At 46.7% G+C, this 20,091-nt stretch overlaps 1 protein-coding gene across 1 annotated transcript in view; it reads left to right on the top strand.

The window, feature by feature from the left end:
• The window catches only part of CDK18 (cyclin dependent kinase 18), a 644,959-nt gene that overhangs the window by 450,857 nt on the left and 174,011 nt on the right, over positions 1–20,091 (top strand). Inside the window, exons 12-13 of the mRNA XM_086923438.1 lie at positions 8,991–9,096; positions 16,485–16,527. Coding sequence (XP_086779564.1) covers positions 8,991–9,096; positions 16,485–16,527 — 149 coding nt within the window. The remainder of the gene's footprint in view (positions 1–8,990; positions 9,097–16,484; positions 16,528–20,091) is intronic.

Genomic DNA, 20,091 nt, shown 5'->3' with positions numbered 1-20,091 from the left:
TTAACAAGAAAAGTGCAGCAAACCGAATAGGTGGCAAAAGCAACTAACACCAAAGAATTTTTGAGAAATACCGTTTGTCAGAGTCCAAGCTGCCCGAAGCACCCCTAGCTAGATAAAGTGCCGCTTCTTAACAGATAATGTGACAGCCACAACATTCCAGGGGAAGTTAACTCCAGCGTGGACTGGGCGCTTTATTTCTCCAACACAAACACAGCGCGTGCGCTCGCCGCCTCCCACACGCTTCGGAAGCAGAGCAGCACTTCACCGTCCAAATGAAATTATTCCAGCCTCTGCCACCACACCCTGGGGCCATACAGTATGTGCTAGCAGCCAAGAGGGAAAACTCGGACTTATCAGCCCCGGGCTGCGTTCCTTCATTCTTCACTGAAAGGCAACCGCGTTTCCACTTCTAGATCGCCCCTTCCCCTCGAGGCCACGCGCTGCCTGCCCAACAAAAACATGGGCTGAGGTAAAAATGCATCCCTCAACAGAAAGCAAAACTGCAGCGCCACCTCTGAACCGGTGCTCAGAGACGTTTTGTTCACTCAGTCAAAAGCTGTTCTGGTACAGCCAATGCCTTTTCAATTAAACATTTCGAATGCAAAACCAAGGGCACATAAACATCCTACCAATAAAGAAGAAAAGGATCGGCTTAGAAATCATACTTTAATTTCTTTATGGGCTTTTTTCTAAAGTCTTAAATCACTTGCAAAAGGGGAACTGATAGGAGGAGGAATTTTATGTTCTGTTAGCGAGATATGTGTAGCACATAGCTACTCAAAAGTGTGTCCTAGTGCTGAATCAGGCAGCCGGCAATAACCGTGAATGTCCTGTTCGGCTTGCTGGAAGAGCCATGTTTTTATTTTTTTCTTGAAAGAGGAGAGTTCCATTGTGGTTCGAACCGTGCGTACTGAGCGCGAGGCGCACAGACGTGTGGCTCTAAGGTCAGTGAGAAGCGTTTGAGCGCGAGGCGCACAGGCGTGTGGCTCCAAGGTCAGCAGCAACATGAGAGTGCGAAGCATAATGGCATTTCCCTGCTCAGGCCACAAAAATTTGGGCTCTGGCGTCGGTGCTGCTCCCCGGCTCCGATAAAATAGGCTGTGCTTGCTTCCCTGCCCCCTGGCTGTGCTTGCTCCCCTGCCCCCTGGCTGTGCTTGCTCCCCTGCCCCCTGGCTTTGCTTGCTCCCCTGCCCCCTCGCTGTGCTTGCTCTTCTGTGTGTGTATGTGGCTCTGTGTGTGTATGTGGCTCTGGGTGTGTATGTGGCTCTGGGTGAGTATGTGGCTCTGGGTGTGTATGTGGCTCTGGCTGTGTGTGTGGCTCTGGGTGTGTGTAGGGCTCTGTGTGTGTGGGGGGCTCTGTGTGTGTGTGGGGCTCTGTGTGTGTGGGGGGCTCTGTGTGTGTGGCTCTATGCATGTGTGGCTCTGTGTTTGTGTGTGCGTCTGTGGCTCTGTGTGTGTGTGGCTCTGTTTGTGTGTGGCTCTGTGTTGATAGCTTTTTTTGTAGGTGGCTCTATGTGTGGGTGGCTCTGTCTGTGTGAGGGTGGACCTGTGTAGGGGTGTAGCTATTGACATTGTAAATGACAATGCCATTTATTTAACGATTAAGCTATTGGCAATGTAAATGACACCAAATGCCATTTATTTATGATTTACAAAAAAAAAAGAAATGTCATAAGCAATGCCAATAGCTCTACCTTTAATGATGCCGAGACAATTTGCATTGTAAATGCTTGTTTATCACATCCAATCCATCCAATTAGAGAGCTTTCACTGTCTTCCCAAACCTCTCTTCTGGGGATGGCCACATGGTGCTATTATTTACTATCTACTTATTACATATAACTAAGTCACCTTGCACTCCATCTGCAGAATTTTGAAATAAAAATATATTTTTATGCAGCTGACACAGTTTATCTGTTGGATGGCTGCCAAACATTAGTACATTAGAGTTGTCCTTGGTTTTAGATATTGCCAAGTGTGAGATGAGGCCCAACGTCCTGATTCCCAACCTAGGCAAAACAGAGATTCTACTTCCCTTCAGCAAACTAAGCAAATGCGAGCCTATGTTGTGGTTGCAGAATATGAGAAAATGCCCTTCACAGTTAAAGTTCAACACTAATCTAAGGATCATACTGGACACCAATCTCTGCCTAAAACTTCAGAATACGTTATTCACTCAAACTTGTATCTTTCAATTTAACAACAATGAGAACTCAGAGTATCTTGGACTGTATAAAAAGCCTACACCATCTCGAAAAACTGCAAAGCACCACATTGAGACTTATTTATTTATAAAATGTGATCACACAACACCTTTCCCCAAGCAACTTAACTGTCTGCCATTGAATAAATGCATCTAGTTTAAAGTTGATTGCCTAAACGATGGAACGACTGGCGGCTAGACTCCGACAACACCACGCCTAGAGGGGCATCGGGTTTGCGGCACGTGCCCTCTTGGTTTCCATGTATGTGGACGACATCACTTTATATATCTATCACCCCCAGGAACATCTTAGTCCTTTAGTGCGCGAGATCAAACGATTTTGTGGAGAAGCGTGGCTCACTGGTTAGAGCAGGCAGACCCTGAAGCAGAGGTCAGACCCGGGACCAGGGTTCGATTCCCGATGCGGCAGGGTGTTGAGCTCAAATGTCCACGGACTCGATAATTCTCGCTTCGGTGCCTGACCTAATCATGGGTTCACACTATGCAACTCTGGGCATTAAGCTTGCTTAATCTCCACAACGGCCCCCCCGCGGCGGGATGCCTGGCTTTCACCTTGGGGATGCCCTGTAGGGGCTATCTCACAGGGAAAAACCAGGACGGGTTCCCAAGGCAAGCGCGGAGATACCCCTTTGGGGGTCGATTCTGGCGCTATATAAGAAATGCAATAATAATAATAATAATTCAGGCATACAGGTTAACTGGTACAAGTCGATCCTATTCCCTCTCACGGACGCCATCACTCCGTTCACCTCGGACTATCCTTTTGTGTGGGCGTCTGGTCCCACTTGCTATTTAGGTGTCTGGCTGAGTAGGGACATGGATGAACTCTGGAGGGCTAATTTTGGTCATGCGGTGGACTGGCTTGAGTCGAAGATCCCCCTTTGGAGCCGGCTGCCCCTGTCGTTAGCTGGTCGAATAGCCATTGCCAAGATGGTCGCCCTCCCAAAATTCTTATATTTATTCCTTAACATACCTGTTCCCCTCACCGCATATTTTTTTCGCAGGGTCCGCTTGTTGATTATATGTCTTATCTGGTCTGGCAGGCAACCCATGATTGCGAACGACGTTCTCACCCTTCCAATGTCATGTGGCGGCCTTGGCGCCCCTAACTTCAAGCTCTACGCAATGTGTGCTCAGGCCAGCTATTTTAACTTTTGGCTTCACCCCACTCCTTTCCAGCCGCATGTGGCGGATCTTGCTGCCCCATGGCCGCTCACCTCTGCCCTATTTGCCCCGGCCAAACTCCCATGTACTGAAATAGACACAGTTGAGACCTTGCATTGGGCCTGGGAGTGACTTTGTCATTTCTCCGGTGCCCCCTTGCTTTCGACAAGTTCGATGCCGATAGTTCCGGACCCGGCTTTTTCTCCTCTCCAACCATTCGGCATGGCTAAACATGCCACCCGCCTGGGGCTGACTATGGTCGTGGATTTCTTTCCGGGGAGTACGTTTTACTCCCTGGCTGATGATTTCGGCACCATGGACACTCTGCTTTTTTATCAGCTACGGGCTATCTGCAAGGAGCTACATCCTGTGTTCCCTCTGCCTCCTTCCTGGATGTCTGCTCTTGAGTTCCTGTACTCGTCTTCCTCCGCTTGGAAGTTGGTAACCAAACTTTACGCCCTCAAGCTAGTGGCCTCCTCCATCTATACTGTTCACGCTCATGTGGCATGGGGCGAGGAACTTGGCATACATATCTCTCAAGCTGATTGGCTCTACTGTTGTCCCCAACTTATCCCCTGCGCCTTATCCATTTTAAATACTTGCATAGGCTCTACCGTACTCTCGCTCAGTTGCACAAGCTGGGACTTTTCCCCAGTGACAGATGCCTGCGCTGTTCAGCTCCTGCGGCGGACTTTGCTCATCTTGTCTGGTTATGCCCCAAGGTTGCCGTCTACTGGCTGTTCTGCTATATCAAAGATCACTTCCTCGCCGGTTCAGCCTGACACTCCCCCCCCCGCCCTGCGTCCTAGGCTTTGTTAGATTCTGCCCGGACGCTTCCCGCCGCTTGATTGCCATGATGCTTGTCCTTGCACGGCGTCGGGTCTCCCTGTGTTGGGGTCGCAAACCTGCACCCATATTCGCTCAATGGCTTGAGGATGCATCGCGCTGCCAGACCCTACTGTCTGAATTCTGGGACCTCATGCCTGCTAGATCTCGTCCACTCAACATATTGGGGCCCCTAGTGTCATACCTTCTGGCCCGCTCCCAACATTGCTGTGCTGCCTATCCCGTGCTCCCTGCTGGCACCCGCCCGCAGTGGCCACTGGTGTAGGATACTAATCAGCCTCCCCAGTCCCTATCCCTTTCCAGCTGGGCCCTCCCTTATCCCTGGCCCGAGCGCCTCCCATTAATGACTGTTCATTGTCCAGACGTACCGACATAACATTTGTCATGCTGTTGTTTTCTGATATTTTGTATTATTGGTCCTCCTCGCTATTTTTGGTTTTGCTCATGTATATGGTGCTTTGATTTGGTGCAAGAATGTAATCTGTCTATGCAATTGTGTTAATAAAGATTTTTGGGAACATATTTTAAAAAAAAGTTCATTGCCTAGTGAACAAGACCTTCTATGGATTCATGCCTTCGCTTTTTTCAAGGATAGATTTAACAAATATTAACCTTAACTGCTGCTGAGATCCTCGTCTAAGCCCACCATCTCCACCCCAACATTCAATATGTGTAAATAGGAAGAAAGATCTCGCTATTTCCTGGTACCTTCTGTTTGAACTCACTCCCTCCAAACAGCCTCATTGAACCTGATATTCTCAAATTGCACACGTTTTGCAAATCCTGTTAAACCTGGCTCTATGATTGATGGCCCGGTTGTATATCATAATAGAGAAACAAATATTGCGAAAAAAAAATCAGAAAACAAAATATCATGTTTACATACTTTATATGTAAAGTACAAAAATATTGGTAAAAAAAAATTGGTGTTCCAGAATATCATCAAAAAAATACGTGAGTATATCGATTTTACAGAATATACCATTAGATTTTATTTAATTTAGATAATGTTTAAAACAAAAGTATAATTATAGTAAATGAATCTAATATTTACAAAAAAGAATATATATAAATGACATTATAATTATTATTAATAATAAAAAATAAAAATGAATACACATATGTATGATAAAAACAGACAGCAACATATATACACCTGTAAATAAAAATGAACAAATCAAAACAATTAAAACATGAAATAAAACATTACTAATTAATGCTATAAATAATGTTAAAATATTTAAAAAGCAATAGAAAAAGTTATAATACATATTTGCACTCATAATTAAGCAATTATAGGGAAAGTGTTGGACTTTGCAGGGGTCCTATTTACCATTCCCACTCCAATCTTGGCAACATATTTTGATTTTGGAGGGGTAAGATTTACTGTTCCCAGTCCAATGTAAGGAAAAGTAGGGAAAGTGTTGGACCATGGAGATGTTACATTTACTATTGAGCCTCAAATCTTAGCAATAGTAGGGAACATGCTGGATTTTAGAAGTGTCTCATGTATTATTCCCACTCTAATCTTAGCAAAAGTGAGGTATAGGGGTGGACTTTGGAGGGATAGCATTTACTATTCCCTCTCAAACATAAGTAAAAGTAAGGAAAGTGTTGGACTTAGGAGGGGGTCAAGTTTACTATTTCCACTTCAACCTAGGCATCAGTAGGCAAAATATTCAGTATTGGAGATGTCAAATTTACTATTCCAACTCCTACAAAACATATAAATATAGTCAAAATAAAATTTTTATATTTATTTTTAAATAACGTATTTACAATATATAAAACAAATACAATTGAATTACCCCAAAAGAACGAACGCAAACTGTTAAAATATTATAAAAATTATACATTAGTAAAATTACATGGTAAATTAAATAAAACTCCTTAAAGAAGTATGATTAATAAATGTCATATTCATGAACATAATTAGAAAAAGGAATTGATCAAGAATTAACAATTACTTAAAATAATTAAAATAACAATTAATCAATTAAACAATTAACTTCATTTTCAAGTATTAAGCACATAAAATTAAAAAACAATTCTATGTTGCAAATAAAAATTTACAAATTAAAAAACGTCCTACCCTCATCCCCTACAAACGTAAGAACACTACACTAAATTAGTACTTTCTAGTTCAATTTTTAAAAAAATGCATTCGCTTTAAAAAAAATTCAAATATACCAAAACAAATAAAACCCAAATATTATTGCAATATTAATAACTTAACATGCTAAAATAACTACAATGTATCAAACAAATTGTACAAAGGATATTATATACAACAGTATTAAAAAATCAATCTAAAACCCAAAAAGCATAGGGGCAGATTTACAAGGAACTAACGCATCTGCATCGATGCGCCAGTTTCCTTGCATCAGCGCTGAATGTCCTTGTGTCACTATGGATATACAACAGTATTAAAAAATCAATTTAAAAACCAAAAAACATAGGGGCAGATTTACAAGGATATGACGCATCTGCATAGATACGTTAGTTTCCTTGAGTCAGGGCTGAATGTCTTTGCGCCACTATGGATGCTCTGGGGCAGATTTACAAGCCCCTTGCGTGAATTTTGCGCCGCCATTGCGTCACTTTTGTGTCGCAGCCGAGGCGTTAATGTTGCTGCCCATTTACAACGTGACGCATCTAGGGAGATGTGTCACATTTTAAAGCCCTGCGTCACATTATACCTACATTAGGTATAATGTATGCAGAGTCGGTGTTCCCACGCAAAAATCCATGTACAACCGACTAAGGGCCAGATGTAGGTAAGTATATTTTACTGATTCATAAATACCGAATTTTACAGATTCGGTATTTATGAATCGGTAAAATAGAAGAGGGGAGATGTAGGTGAATTCAGTAATTGAATTACCGATTCTGTAACAATCGGTATTTACCGAATCGGTAAATACCGATTCGGTAATGCCCATTGATTCCTATGGGCATTGAAGCCCATAGGAATCAATGGGCATTACCGAATCGGTATTTACCGATTCGGTAAACACCGATTCCAGCAAGGGTGCAGGGGGTGTCACTTTGACACCCTCTAGCACCCCAAATACTGGCATGTGTGCCATGTGGCACACAGACATGCCCTAAGGGCATGTCTGTCTGTCACATGGAATAGGTGTGCATGCACACATGTGCATGCACACCTGGATTCGGTATTTTACCACCCAATTGGATTGGGTGGTAAAATACCGAATCTGTAGGCCCATTGGGACTCAGAAGAGTCCCACCTACATCAGGAAGTTACAGAATCGGTAAAAATACCCATTCGGTATTTTACCGATTCGGTAATTTTACTGATTCGGTAAATTTACCGAATCGGTAAAATATGCCCCCTACATGCCAATTACTAAATACCGGTAGGTAACGGCCAAAATCTGCCGTTACCGACCGGTATTTTGGCTCCTACATCTGGCCCTAAGTCACTCTACACCTTCACTGCGTCAAAATCCCTACGCCTGCTTAGACCAGGCCTAAGGAATGACGAAGGACTTTTTGACTGGGATTCACACATCTTTTGTGGTGCAGTGCTGGAGTTGCGTCACTTTCATGAGCAACTTCAGCAATGCGTCACTTTTGCGCCAACAGATGCGTCAGAATTTCTGAAGCATCTGTTAATCCTTGCGCCATGGAGCACTGTATTGTAAATACAGAGCATCCATAGTGGCTCAAGGACATTCAGCGCTGATGAAAGGAAACTCACGCAATTCCAGCAATTTTCCTTTAACATGGGACAAGCCTTATGTGAAAGGACCTGCGTCACCCTTACGCTTGCCATGAGGCAGGCGTAAGGTTTTGACGCATTGGCGTCGTAGAAGTGACGCAGCGAAATCTCATAGATTTTGCTGCACCACTTCTACGGCCCTTTCTTGCGGGGGTGCACCCAGCCTGCATACATTATACCTAGCACAGGTATAATATAGCGCAGGGGCTTACGAAGTGACGCACCTACCTAGATGAGTCACTTTGCAAATATGGCACAACATTGAGCATTTTTTACGCCACTGGTGGATCACAAAAAGTGACGCACCGGTGGCGCAAAAGTGACGCAGGGGCTCATAAATAAGACCCAAAGAGTGCAAGCACAATGAAGGGAGAATCCACACATATTTGTTCTATATAACCTAAAGGTGTTTCTTCCCCCCACACCTAAGACTCTCCCCATCCCTCCTCCAGTTCAGGACAAATCTAAAAATTGTGTGTTCCTGTACTTTTGACGCATCCACCACCAGCTGATGACGCCCCTTAGCAGAAGATCCCCTTTTCACCTGCAACTTAAACACACAATAACTGCAATAAAAAGCGTACAATGTTTATTACCCTTTACAAATGTATTCGGCTGAATAACTGAATTGTAATTCTATTAACTCCAGCGTAATTACTAAACCTATGTAAGGTTCTGCAAATGTGGCATATGCCGGGCTCATTCATGCCTCTGTACCGCCCTCTACAGTGCTCTGTACCCTCTAGGGTCAGGTTCGTGCTTGAGAAATAATATTTAAAAAGAAAAACAAAAGTATCCCTAATCTCTATAGGATGAATGGATTGATTGAATGGACATATTGAAGAATTGTCAAACAAGAGGACAGATGGATGAATGCATGGATTAGAAGGATTTATGTGTAACTAGATGACTATTTGGATACACTTTCATGAGAACATGATATGTAGGACAGGCTGCATGCCAACACTCGATAGACATTGTGTTAATTGCCCTTTGTCGCTTTGCCCACAGGGACACCAACAGAGGAGACGTGGCCTGGAATTCCATCCAACCCTGAGTTTAAAGCATACAACTTTCCCCTCTACAGATGCCAGCCGCTCATCAACCACGCGCCAAGGTACAGTGCCACAATATCCTAGTGGCAGCCGCAGGGCAGTGCCACACTAGGCTCTGCTGTGGAACCCCGGCCACTAATGAAATAAGCTCCAGTGTAGAGCACCACATGGCCTCAGTCCAACCCAGAGAAAAGGATAGTGTGCTATAGGAGCTCCCGTGGTTGGTGAGTAGTTGTTAAATATAGAGTTAGAAGTCTGAATTCCAAGTAAGCTGGTTTGGGAGAAGAATGGGGCATATTATCAAGGGGGTTTATCTCCGCTTTTTTGGCTTTAAAAGCCAAGAAGGCGGAGATAAAATTATCTCCCTATTACCTAGCTGCCGCTAACACCAGTTAGCAACAGCTAGTAGGAGATAGCGACCATCTTGGGCCCCACTTTGCATGTCAGTGATATTTATCACTAATGAGATGCAAAGTGGGCGTGCCAAGATGTTAGTGACTGAAAACAGTCTCTAACATCGCTATCTCCTATTATCAACTTTTGGAGATATTCGCGCTAAGCGGGAATATCTCCAAAAGCTAACACCTGCCCTGAGCAGTTCTTAGCCATGTTATCCAATGGGAGGTGGATAACATGGCTAAGAGCATTAGCTCGGTAATGCATGAATATCGCTGACTTTTCAGCGATATTCATGCATTGCGGCCGTTTTTTTATCGCATTTGCGATAAACCTTGCTAATAGCAAGGTTTATCTGCGATAAAAATCGCCGATGTGCGGCGATAATTTTTGTCTCTAAACAAGTTAGAGACAAAAATTATCGCTAGTTGTTGGTAATATGCCCCCTTGTACTGAAGTACCTTGCTGTAGTGCAGTGCCACCTAGTGACCACTCAGATAATTGTTGAGGAGTGACTCCTAATGGCAGTCAGAATATGGACTTTACAGAGTACTCAGAGGGGGCATCGAAACTTTTTCAATGTATTTTTAATATATGGTATTGTATTGTAACGTACAAAGAACACTTCATCACCTAAAGAGGCCACGATGTGCTCGATTTGCTTGGGGTTCCGACTCCCTTTCAGGGAGATGATTGATAGGCTGTTTTTGCCTATCATGGAGGTGGCAAGTGAGGTGTGTGATGCTCAAAGACATGATACAAACAATACACAGCATTGCTGGAAAGTCAGGAGGGAGTTACTCAGAGAGCATGAGATAGGAGAAACAAAAGTATCAGAAATTGTCCTTATTTAATGTTAATTCTATTCGGGGAAAGAGTATTTGGACAAGAAGTCCTCTACCTAGAACTGAAGGCACTGTATATAAAGGAAAGAGGGAGACAGTGCACATAAGCAGTCACTCTGCGCGGGTGTGGGACGACCAGATGACCATATGGGACGGACAGGTCATGTTCCAGGACACACTCTGTTCCAATCAGGTGAGAAGCAAGGGGGTAGCGAGAGAGGTGTGAGGTAAAAGAGGGCATCAGTTTAGGCTCATGACGCGGATCTCCATGAGCAAAAGGTGGCTTAACACACGCATGTCATCTTCTAGCATGCTCCACCCCGAGTTTTATGGAGTGGACACATGTAAGTCTGCAATTTATAGTAAATGTGTACTTGGAAATGATGACAAGGTAAAAAAAGTGAATGTGCTACTATGTGCAGTAGTCAGTTTTCACGTGAGTAAATCTACATGTGTACATTTATCTTTAGGAATAGGCAGTGGTGTTGGGGTTGAGAGTGAATGGGTAGGCGGCAGGTATGTATAAAGAGAGGCTGAGTGAAGCAGGGAATGCCAGATCATGGACTGGCTTCATAACTGAGCAAAGAAGTGTCGAGTGGCTCTGGATAGCGCTGAGATCCCACCACATTGCTTTGGTGGCTAATGGGATGTCGAAAGAGTGTACTTTGCTGTCCTTCCTTGATGGGGTAAGCAGAGTATTGTGCTGTGGCAATGAAGATGTTGTTAGAGTTGTCTCGCTTGCTTGACAGGACCTGCAGTGAAAGTTTTCCCTTTTATGCATCCACACTGTTATGTTCCTGAAGGTCCGCCCCCGATGTCCCGAGGGACGGACATGTTGGTCATGTGACCGCCCTATAATAAAAAGAGGTCGAGCACGTGCGAGGGCGTTCAGAGAGAGAGACGTGCCGACCGAGCAAGCAAACTTATTCCCAGTGTCCGGCTGAGTTTATTCTAGGGCCACGTGTTAGGCCTAGTCAGAATTAGATGCCCCTGAGTGTAGGTCCCAGAAAGATCTCCCTAGGGCCATCCTGTCCCCTTTCACACGACACAACAATTGGCGACGAGGGTGGTTGTCGATCCCTCGCTCGGGGTGCGGGTGTGTGTCCCTCTTGGGGTGAGGCGGCTGCGGGCACTCCCACGTGCCTGCGGTGCTCGTGCCTTGCCACCACACCCCCCCCCGCTCTGCTCGCCTGGAGGAACGACTCTGATCCCCGGCTCTCAACAGGTGAGCGGCGCTGGCTTGCACCTTCCTGCGGCGCACAAGAGTCTGATTGGTCGCGCGAGGTGCTCCCTCTGCGGACTCTCCGCGCCCGGTGCCGCACCGTGCTGGGCTGCACATGCGTGAACTGCACCGAGGTGCGCCTGAATCATCTCCGGGCTGCCCACGGACATCCTCCTGAGCGTCCAAGGCGATGGCTAACATTCCGCCCATTGAACCGTTTGTGGTGGAGGGTGCGCCTTCCACTCTCGCACCGAAGTGGAAGGAATGGGTGGACAGGCTTTTCATATTCTTCGAGGCCACCAAGGTCCATAAGGACCAGAAGCGTGCCATGATTCTCCATCTTGGTGGCAAGGATATCCACTCCATTGCCCGCACCCTCACGGAGGCTACTCCCAAAACCCACCACACACTAATAAATGCACTCAACGCGCACTTCGAACCAATGGCCAACCAAGACTATGAACGATTCATTTTTAGACAAGCGCGGCAACTGCCAGAGGAATCGCTGGACGCCTACCACTCCCGGCTAAAGAAACTAGCACTAACGTGTGGATTTCAGGATGTCACGGAAGAGATCAGAGGCCAGATAATACAGGGATGCGCCTCTGCTAAACTACGCGAGAGAATACTGGAGGAGTCGGGGAAACCTCTCCCAGACATTCTCACGCTGGGCCGCACAAAGGAGCTGTCCAAGGCCAGGGCAGCCCACATGGAAGCAGCTCTACAGGCCAACATGAAAGTGGAGCCGGTTAATAGACTACAAGTCCGCCCACAGCCCAAATGGGCGAAGCGAACAACAACTCCGCAGGGCGGAGCTTCAGCGCAGTCATGTGGTTACTGTGGAGGCCCGAGACACCCGGCGCCAGAATGCCCAGCACGGGGCAAGACATGCTCCGGTTGCGGAAAAATGAATCACTTTGAAAAAGTGTGCCGGTCCTAAAAGTTCAGCAAGCCACGCCAGACAATACATACGGTGGCTGAGCCCGAAGGCGCGGAAGGAGGACCCAGCAACAGTGATATGGACGACGATGAGGAGGAGCGATCTGTACACAAGGTGCACATGATCGGCACTGCCACCAGACGCACCAGGACACTACCACAGTGCGCCATACAAGTGGCTGATCAGGACATCATGGCGACCGTGGACACGGGCGCCTTGATAAATCTCATGAGTGCATCCCTCTACGGAGACATGGCTACTCCTCCTAGCCTCCGCTCCACTCCGATCACCGTCTTTGCCTACGGTCAGGACGTTCCCCTCCGCATTCGGGGAAAGTTTAAAGCAGCAGTCCGACACGGAGACAAAATCACGCGAGCCAACATCTTCGTGTCGGAAGAAGGTCAAGGCATGCTCCTGAGCTGCCGGACGGCAGAGGACTTGGGGGTGGTCTCATTTGCGTTTGGGGTGCATGAGGAATCGGTGCAGCAACTGATTGCAGACTTTTCTGACCTGTTTGAAGGGATTGGCTGTTTCAAGGGTCGGGAGATACACCTGCATGTGGACCCCACTGTTCAACCGGTGGCCCTGCGACACCGTCGTGTTGCGTTCCATTTGAGACCACTGGTCGAGGAAGAACTACAGAAGCTGGAAGCAGCGGGGATAATTGAGAAGGTGTCCGGCCCCACCCCCTGGGTATCACCCATTGTGGTCACAAGGAAACCAAAGCAGCCTGGAGCGGTCCAGATTTGCGTGGACATGCGCCTACCCAATGCGGCCATCAAAAGGGAACGACATATCACCCCCACGATCGACGACCTGATCGGAGAGATGGCCGGGGCCAGGTGGTTCTCCAAGTTGGATCTCCGGGCGGGGTACCATCAACTTGTACTGGACAAAGAGTCCCGGAACATCACAACGTTCTCCACTCACATCGGACTGCGCAGGTACACCAGGTTGAGTTTTGGGATATCCAGCGCTGCCGAGGTGTTCCAGAATGTTATCCAAGAACTAATTACTGGCATACCGGGGGTGATCAATATCAGTGATGACATCATGGTGCACGCAAGAACAATTCCTGAACACAACCAATGCTTGGCGCAGGTGTTCCGCAGGCTCCGCAGCGCTGGACTCACTCTGCACCGAGACAAATGCGAATTTCTTCAGACCAAACTAGGGTTCTTCGGATATGTGTTCTCAGCCGATGGCGTCAACCCTGATCCCGACAAGGTCAAAGACATCAAGGACGCACCTCCGCCTACCACTGTCACGGAGGTCCGAAGCTTTCTCGGGATGGTAAATTACTGTGGCCGCTTCATAAGGGACTTAGCCAACCTGACCCTCCCTCTGCGCGAATTAACCAAAGATTCCACCCCATGGAACTGGGGACCTGAGCAGGGAAGGGCATTTCAAGACATTAAGAGCGCACTTTCCAGCAACACCACCTTGGCATTTTTTGACCCAAGACACTCCACTCTCATTGCAGTAGATGCCGGACCGGCGGGATTGGGGGCCGTTCTGATGCAGAGAGCCCGAGATGAGATAGACTGGGCCCCTGTTGCTTTTGCCAGCCGGTCCCTTACGGACACAGAACAAAGATATTCCCAAATCGAGAAGGAGGCCATTGCAATACATTGGGGATGTCGGCACTTCCACTTGTATGTATATGGCAAGCCTTTCACAGTAGTGACGGACCACAAGCCGCTGCTGGCTCTGTTCTCAGGCACCTCCTCCAAGCCACCCCCTAGGATTGAAAAGTGGATCTTGCAACTGCAAGAGTATAACTGTGTCATCGAGTACCAGCCAGGGGCAAGGAATCCTGCGGACTATCTGTCACGACACCCCAGGCCGGCAACCCCAGAGGAGATGGATGAGGCAGAAGAGACGGAGGCCTATGTTCAGTGGGTCGTGGCCAGATCATGCCCGCGGCCCATATCCTTGGAAGAGGTCGTGAGCATCATGGCTCAGGATGCCTGCATACAGCGGGCCAAGGATCTACTCCGAACGGCCAACTGGCAGAAAGCCAAGGAGAGCTGGAAAGTACTCACACCAGAGGCCCAGAAAATCATGGACAGTCTGTACCACGTGAGGGCTGAACTGAATGAAGACGCGGCGGGGTGCCTTCTGCGAGGGCATCGCCTGGTAATCCCGACGGCTTTGACGGGACGAGTGGTTCAACTGGCACACGTGGGGCACCAGGGGATGGTCAAGACGAAGGCCCGGCTGCGGACAAAGGTGTGGTTCCCGCTCATGGACGACATGGTGGAGAACGTGGTGCGAACGTGCACGGCCTGTCAAGTCACGGGCGACAGCCCCCGTGAGGCCCCCATCATCGTGGAACCCAGGCCCCGAGGTCCCTGGGAAAGAGTCAGCATGGATTTTGGTATCCTTCCGGATGGTAGACACACGCTGGTAATGATAGATGACCACTCAAAGTATCCTGAGGTCGAAATTGTCACCAGCACCAGTGCAGACTGTGTTATCCCCAAAATAGAAAAAATTATTGCCACCCATGGAGCCATGAGGGAACTCAGAACGGACAATGGACCGCCATTCCAGGGTCAAGACTTTGCTGAATATCTCTCGTCTCTGGGAACGCGTCACAGGCGCATCACACCGAGGTGGCCTCAAGCCAACGGGGAGGCCGAGAGATTCATGAGGACTTTGAACAAGGTCATCCGCATTGCGCATGACAAGGGGCAGTCAGTGGAAATGGCCATTTTCACGTTCCTCCGAAGTTACCGCCAGACCCCGCACTCCACAACTGGGGTAGCTCCCGCACATCTCCTCCTAGGAAGGGTCATAACTGACTCCATCCCCCATCACCCCCAGTGGGCACCTGAAATGATAGATGAACACACAGTGGAGAAGAAAAGAAATTCTGCATGTGACAAGATCAGTAAGAAATGCCGGGCTGTGGCCCCCCACTTCAAAAGAGGCGACCTGGTGCTTATCAGGAATCGTGCAATTGGTGGCAAATTCAAACTCAATTACGAAAAACGACCATGGCGAGTCAGTGGGTTGAGAGGCACCCGCATCACAGCCACTCGAGGACGAGACAGGGTGACTCGCAATGTGTCTCATTTCAAACTGTATCACCCTTCAAGCAGCCAGCAAGGCGGCGAACAAACCGAAACTGCAACTACGTTGCCGAGTGGTGAATCAACATCTCGGCACGAGGTCGAGCCACGTGACGAGTATCAGGTTTCTAGCGAAGGAGTGGGCGGTGACACGGAGGCCCTGGATGATGCCCCAGATCCGGAGGGGGCCGACAGAGAGGCGCCAAGACACGAAGTGGAGGTTGGAACGGAACTGATGACTCATCGGGGGTCCCAACGCCAGCTACGTGACAATCCCACCCCCTCCGGCTGGCTGAGAGATTACTTTACGTAAGACTGTTCCCATTTACATATATGCACGTAATGTTTGAACTGAATGCACTGGCATTTTGAAGGACGCTGAAGGCCTCGGTCCCAATATTCCTGAGTGAGAAAAGCTATGGTTGAATTATGTTTTAATGTTTGCAGTTGTTTTGGTTTTTCCTCATTTTAGGAGGAATGTTATGTTCCTGAAGGTCCGCCCCCGATGTCCCGAGGGACGGACATGTTGGTCATGTGACCGCCCTATAATAAAAAGAGGTCGAGCACGTGCGAGGGCGTTCAGAGAGAGAGACGCGCCGACCGAGCAAGCAAACTTATTCCCAGTGTCCGGCTGAGTTTATTCTAGGGCCACGTGTTAGGCCTAGTCAGAATTAGATGCCCCTGAGTGTAGGTCCCAGAAAGATCTCCCTAGGGCCATCCTGTCCCCTTTCACACGACACAACACACACCATAATCTAAATATAAGTTTAGGCGCCGTGATTGTGATAGTTTGATCATCGGGTAAAGTGTCAGCGTTGACCAGGTGCAATGTTTAGAATGTTAGTCATTAGGCCAAAAGGGTTTTGATCCTTCAATATGAATTATGTCTGGACCAGTCCAGAAGATTGTTTATGTGTCCCCCCATGATGCTACACCCTTGCTGAATATGCTCTTCTCCTCTTCCCTGCAGGCTGGACTCGGAAGGACTAGACCTCCTGATGTGCCTCCTGCTGGTGAGTAAACCCAACGCACCTGTGCAAAGGGGCATCTGGCTGAAGAACCAGCTGCAGACTCCGTGCCACCCTCCGGGTCACAGGAGCAATAGAGCACAAGGCTTGCAGCGGGGTTGGATTGGGATTAAAAATCGGCCCGGGCACGCAAATAAAAAAGTGGCCCACATTTGCATATTGCTTTACCCGAAAACACTGCTTCGGCGAAATTTTATTTAAAAAAGGGGGGTGGGAGGGGTGTAAAAAAAATGCACGGATTAGTTTACACTGGTGAAGCACACCTGAAAACAAGTGAGGCCACTTCTGCTCAGGCCCCCTGGCCCGCTCGATATGCATACATTAGTGGGCTGGCCCAGCGAGAGAAAGGGAGAGACACCTCTGCTCCCTGATAAAAAGGAGGTAATGGACACCCATCCACTTCCAGAAAGGCCACTCAGGCACCCACTGGGCCGCTGGCGGCATCGAACAATGCAGAAACCACCCAAATTGGCCACTGGGCTGCTCAAAAAAGCAGCCCACAGCTGGAATTGGAATACCGTCCCATCGGGCATTGCCCGATTGCCCGCCTTACCAATCCGATGCTGGCTTGCAATAACCTTTTGCAGAATTAGCCCCAAACATAAAAATATGTACTGGTTAAGGCAATAAGTCCGGCTTTATTGTGCTTGCACATGGAACCTGCATTAGAGCATATCTGATTTGTATATGATAGCTCATTAAAGCCAGACCTCAAAGCACTGGCAGGAGCAAAACAACAGGAAATAAAAATAAACAGTAATTCATTAGGAAAGACACATGGGAAAGAAACGGACAGAGAAAACAAAGGAAATATTCGTGTGGGAAAAACAATATTAAATAGACATAAGTAGAAAGTCAATTGTAAAGAAAGATAAGGTAAAGAGCAATGGAGAAGACAAAACTTGACCACAACTTTCAAAAAAGCATGATGCAGTAAAAAACACACAAGAAAAAAAACAGATTTCTGTGTGCAGTGGATTATATGATAAATAATTTGTGTGATGATTCTGTGTACTTTTGAGATGTAAAAAAGTCCCCCATGCAGTGTACTGCAAGCATTCTACTGGGGTTGGAATAATACACCAAACAGTAAATACAATGAATGAGAGTAACTATGGCAACTTTAGCATGCGAGCGGCTTGTAGCTTGGCGGAAATATTTTTTCTCTTTTTGACTTGCTAAAGATGACAAAAAATCTTGGAAATTGACAAATTTGCAATTTGATTTGTAAATTTGAGAGAACATCAAAACCTGTCCTCTTATTCTAGGTAAATATGTATTACTTGGTGAAAAGTAAGGGCCACATGCATCATTGTAAGGTGTTGCGATTCCTTATTTGCGATTTTTAGGGAATCGCAAATAAGGAATCGCCAAATGGTATGCATGATTTTAATCGCATAATATTTGCGATTTGGTAAAAATCGCAATTTTTACCGAATCGCAAATATTATTCGAATTCTAATTTGCGATTTCGCAATTCCCATTGATTCCTATGGGCCAAAAGGCCCATAGGAATCAATGGGAAGGTATTGACATTTTGCGAATTTCAATTAGCAATTCGCAAAATGTTAATGCATTCCATGGGTTCAGGGGGGGGGTCCAAAGGACCCCCCCTGCACCCCTGATATGTATTTTAAAGTGCATGTTTCACACACACATATCCTAAGGACATGTGTGTCTGTAACATGACAGTGTTTAAAATGCAATTTTGAGCATTTTAATACTTTTTCGCAAATTAGCACGAGGTTCACCCTCGTGCTAATTTGCACCCCCTAATTGCGAATTCGGAATTTGAAAAACAATCATGCATTGCTTTTAAGGAATCGCAAATTTGCGAATCCTTAAAAGCAATCGCATTTTTGGAAATCGCTAAAAATAGCGAATTTCACAAAAATGCATGATGCATCCCAAAAACTTATTTAGGAATCGCAAACGGCCGAATTTACCGATTCGCACCGTTTGCACTTCCTAAATAGGTTGATGCATGTGGCCTTAAAATCTTATTTTACCGGCATAAGGGATTGTTATTTTAATGGGACTTCTAAAATGCAGGCACCCTGTAGGTTCTTGCCACTAAAGAACTCAGGAAACCTGCTAGCAATATGTCTCCACCACCTGGATACACATCTAAATCAAGACCGACCCAAAGAATTTTGATAATATTAACAAGATGATACTTTATTGTCTCGTCATCCCTTCGGAACATATAACTTAACTACCTTTGCAATAATTTCCTACATTTTCTTTTCAGAGGGCGAAAAGTAGTATCTCCTTGAACTTGAAATGTTTGGCCAACATTTTTAGCGCACTTAAACTTTCCAATGATACACCGAAAATCTACTAGCTCATACCTAGGGGCGTGGCAATGAGGCTGTACTTTTGTCCTTTAGACATAGATTTTAAGCGACTCTCTTCACGAGATTGGTTCAGGACCTGCGCACTAGATATGATAAAATGGTTGTTGTCGGGGACTTCAACTATCATTGGGAAAAATCCCCCAAAGAGGGACAAGCATTACAGATCGAGGAGACGATCTCCTCCTTAGGTCTTACCCAACAAGTCAAGGGACCGACACATGAGAAAGGACATGTGCTCGACTTAGTCTGGACTACCATGCCAGCCCAGGGCGCTACGGAAATTCTCCCTTGTGCATGGTCTGACCATTCTCTAATAAAGGGTAGACTCTTATTGAGGGGCCCCCTGTCCAAACCTGGGGAGGGCTGGAAAATGGCCCGGAAATGGAGAAATCTTGATGGGGAGAAATTGGTCCACCTCTTAGAACACCCCCCTTCAGCAAAAGAGCAGGATGTCAATGTTGATGTCCTGTGTGGTCACCTCCAGCATAAACTGGGGAGTGCCATTGATGTGGTGGCACCTCTTCGCAGGATGAAGAAGGTGGCGAGAGGAGCTGGGGCTCCGTGGTACAATTATTATTATTATTATTATTAAAGGCTTTTATATCGCGCTCTATTACTAAAAAAATAGTATCCTGGCGCGTTGAAGGCAGAGCAGACTAGGTGGGCATAAATATCTAGGAATACAGGGTGTGGGGAGGTTTAGGCTACAATGATTCCCTAAGGGAGATGAAACGTGGGGTGAGGAAGAAAGAACGGGCATGGCGTAAAAAATATGACGCCACTGCCAAGCAAGAATACGTCTCATCCTTAGCTCATTATAAACTAGCCATACAATCTAGGAAGGCTGCGTTCTTCGAGGAAAGAATAGCTGCAGCAAGAAATCCGCAAAAGGAAATCTTTCGGGTCCTGGCGGAGCTCAGGGTAAATAAAGAGCAAAGTCCCGAGTTCACCCAGGAGGACTGTCAGAGGTTTCAGGACTTCTTTATAAAGAAGATATCCGATATCTTGGATGAAATTGCGGAAACTACACCCTTCGAATGTCCTTGCATACCGGACCTTACCGCCCCGTTAAATATTCCACCATTAGTTGAGTTCCCCCCAATTGCCAAACAGGAACTACTTAAAATCATTGGCCGAGTTAAATCGGGTTCCTTGGTGGATCCATGCCCTCCTGATGTATTCAAGTTGGCAA

The sequence above is a fragment of the Lissotriton vulgaris genome, chromosome 5 (genome assembly GCF_964263255.1).
Source record: "Lissotriton vulgaris chromosome 5, aLisVul1.2, whole genome shotgun sequence".
NCBI classification, from domain to species: Eukaryota; Metazoa; Chordata; class Amphibia; order Caudata; family Salamandridae; genus Lissotriton; species Lissotriton vulgaris.
This window is presented reverse-complemented; position numbering and strand designations above follow the sequence as displayed.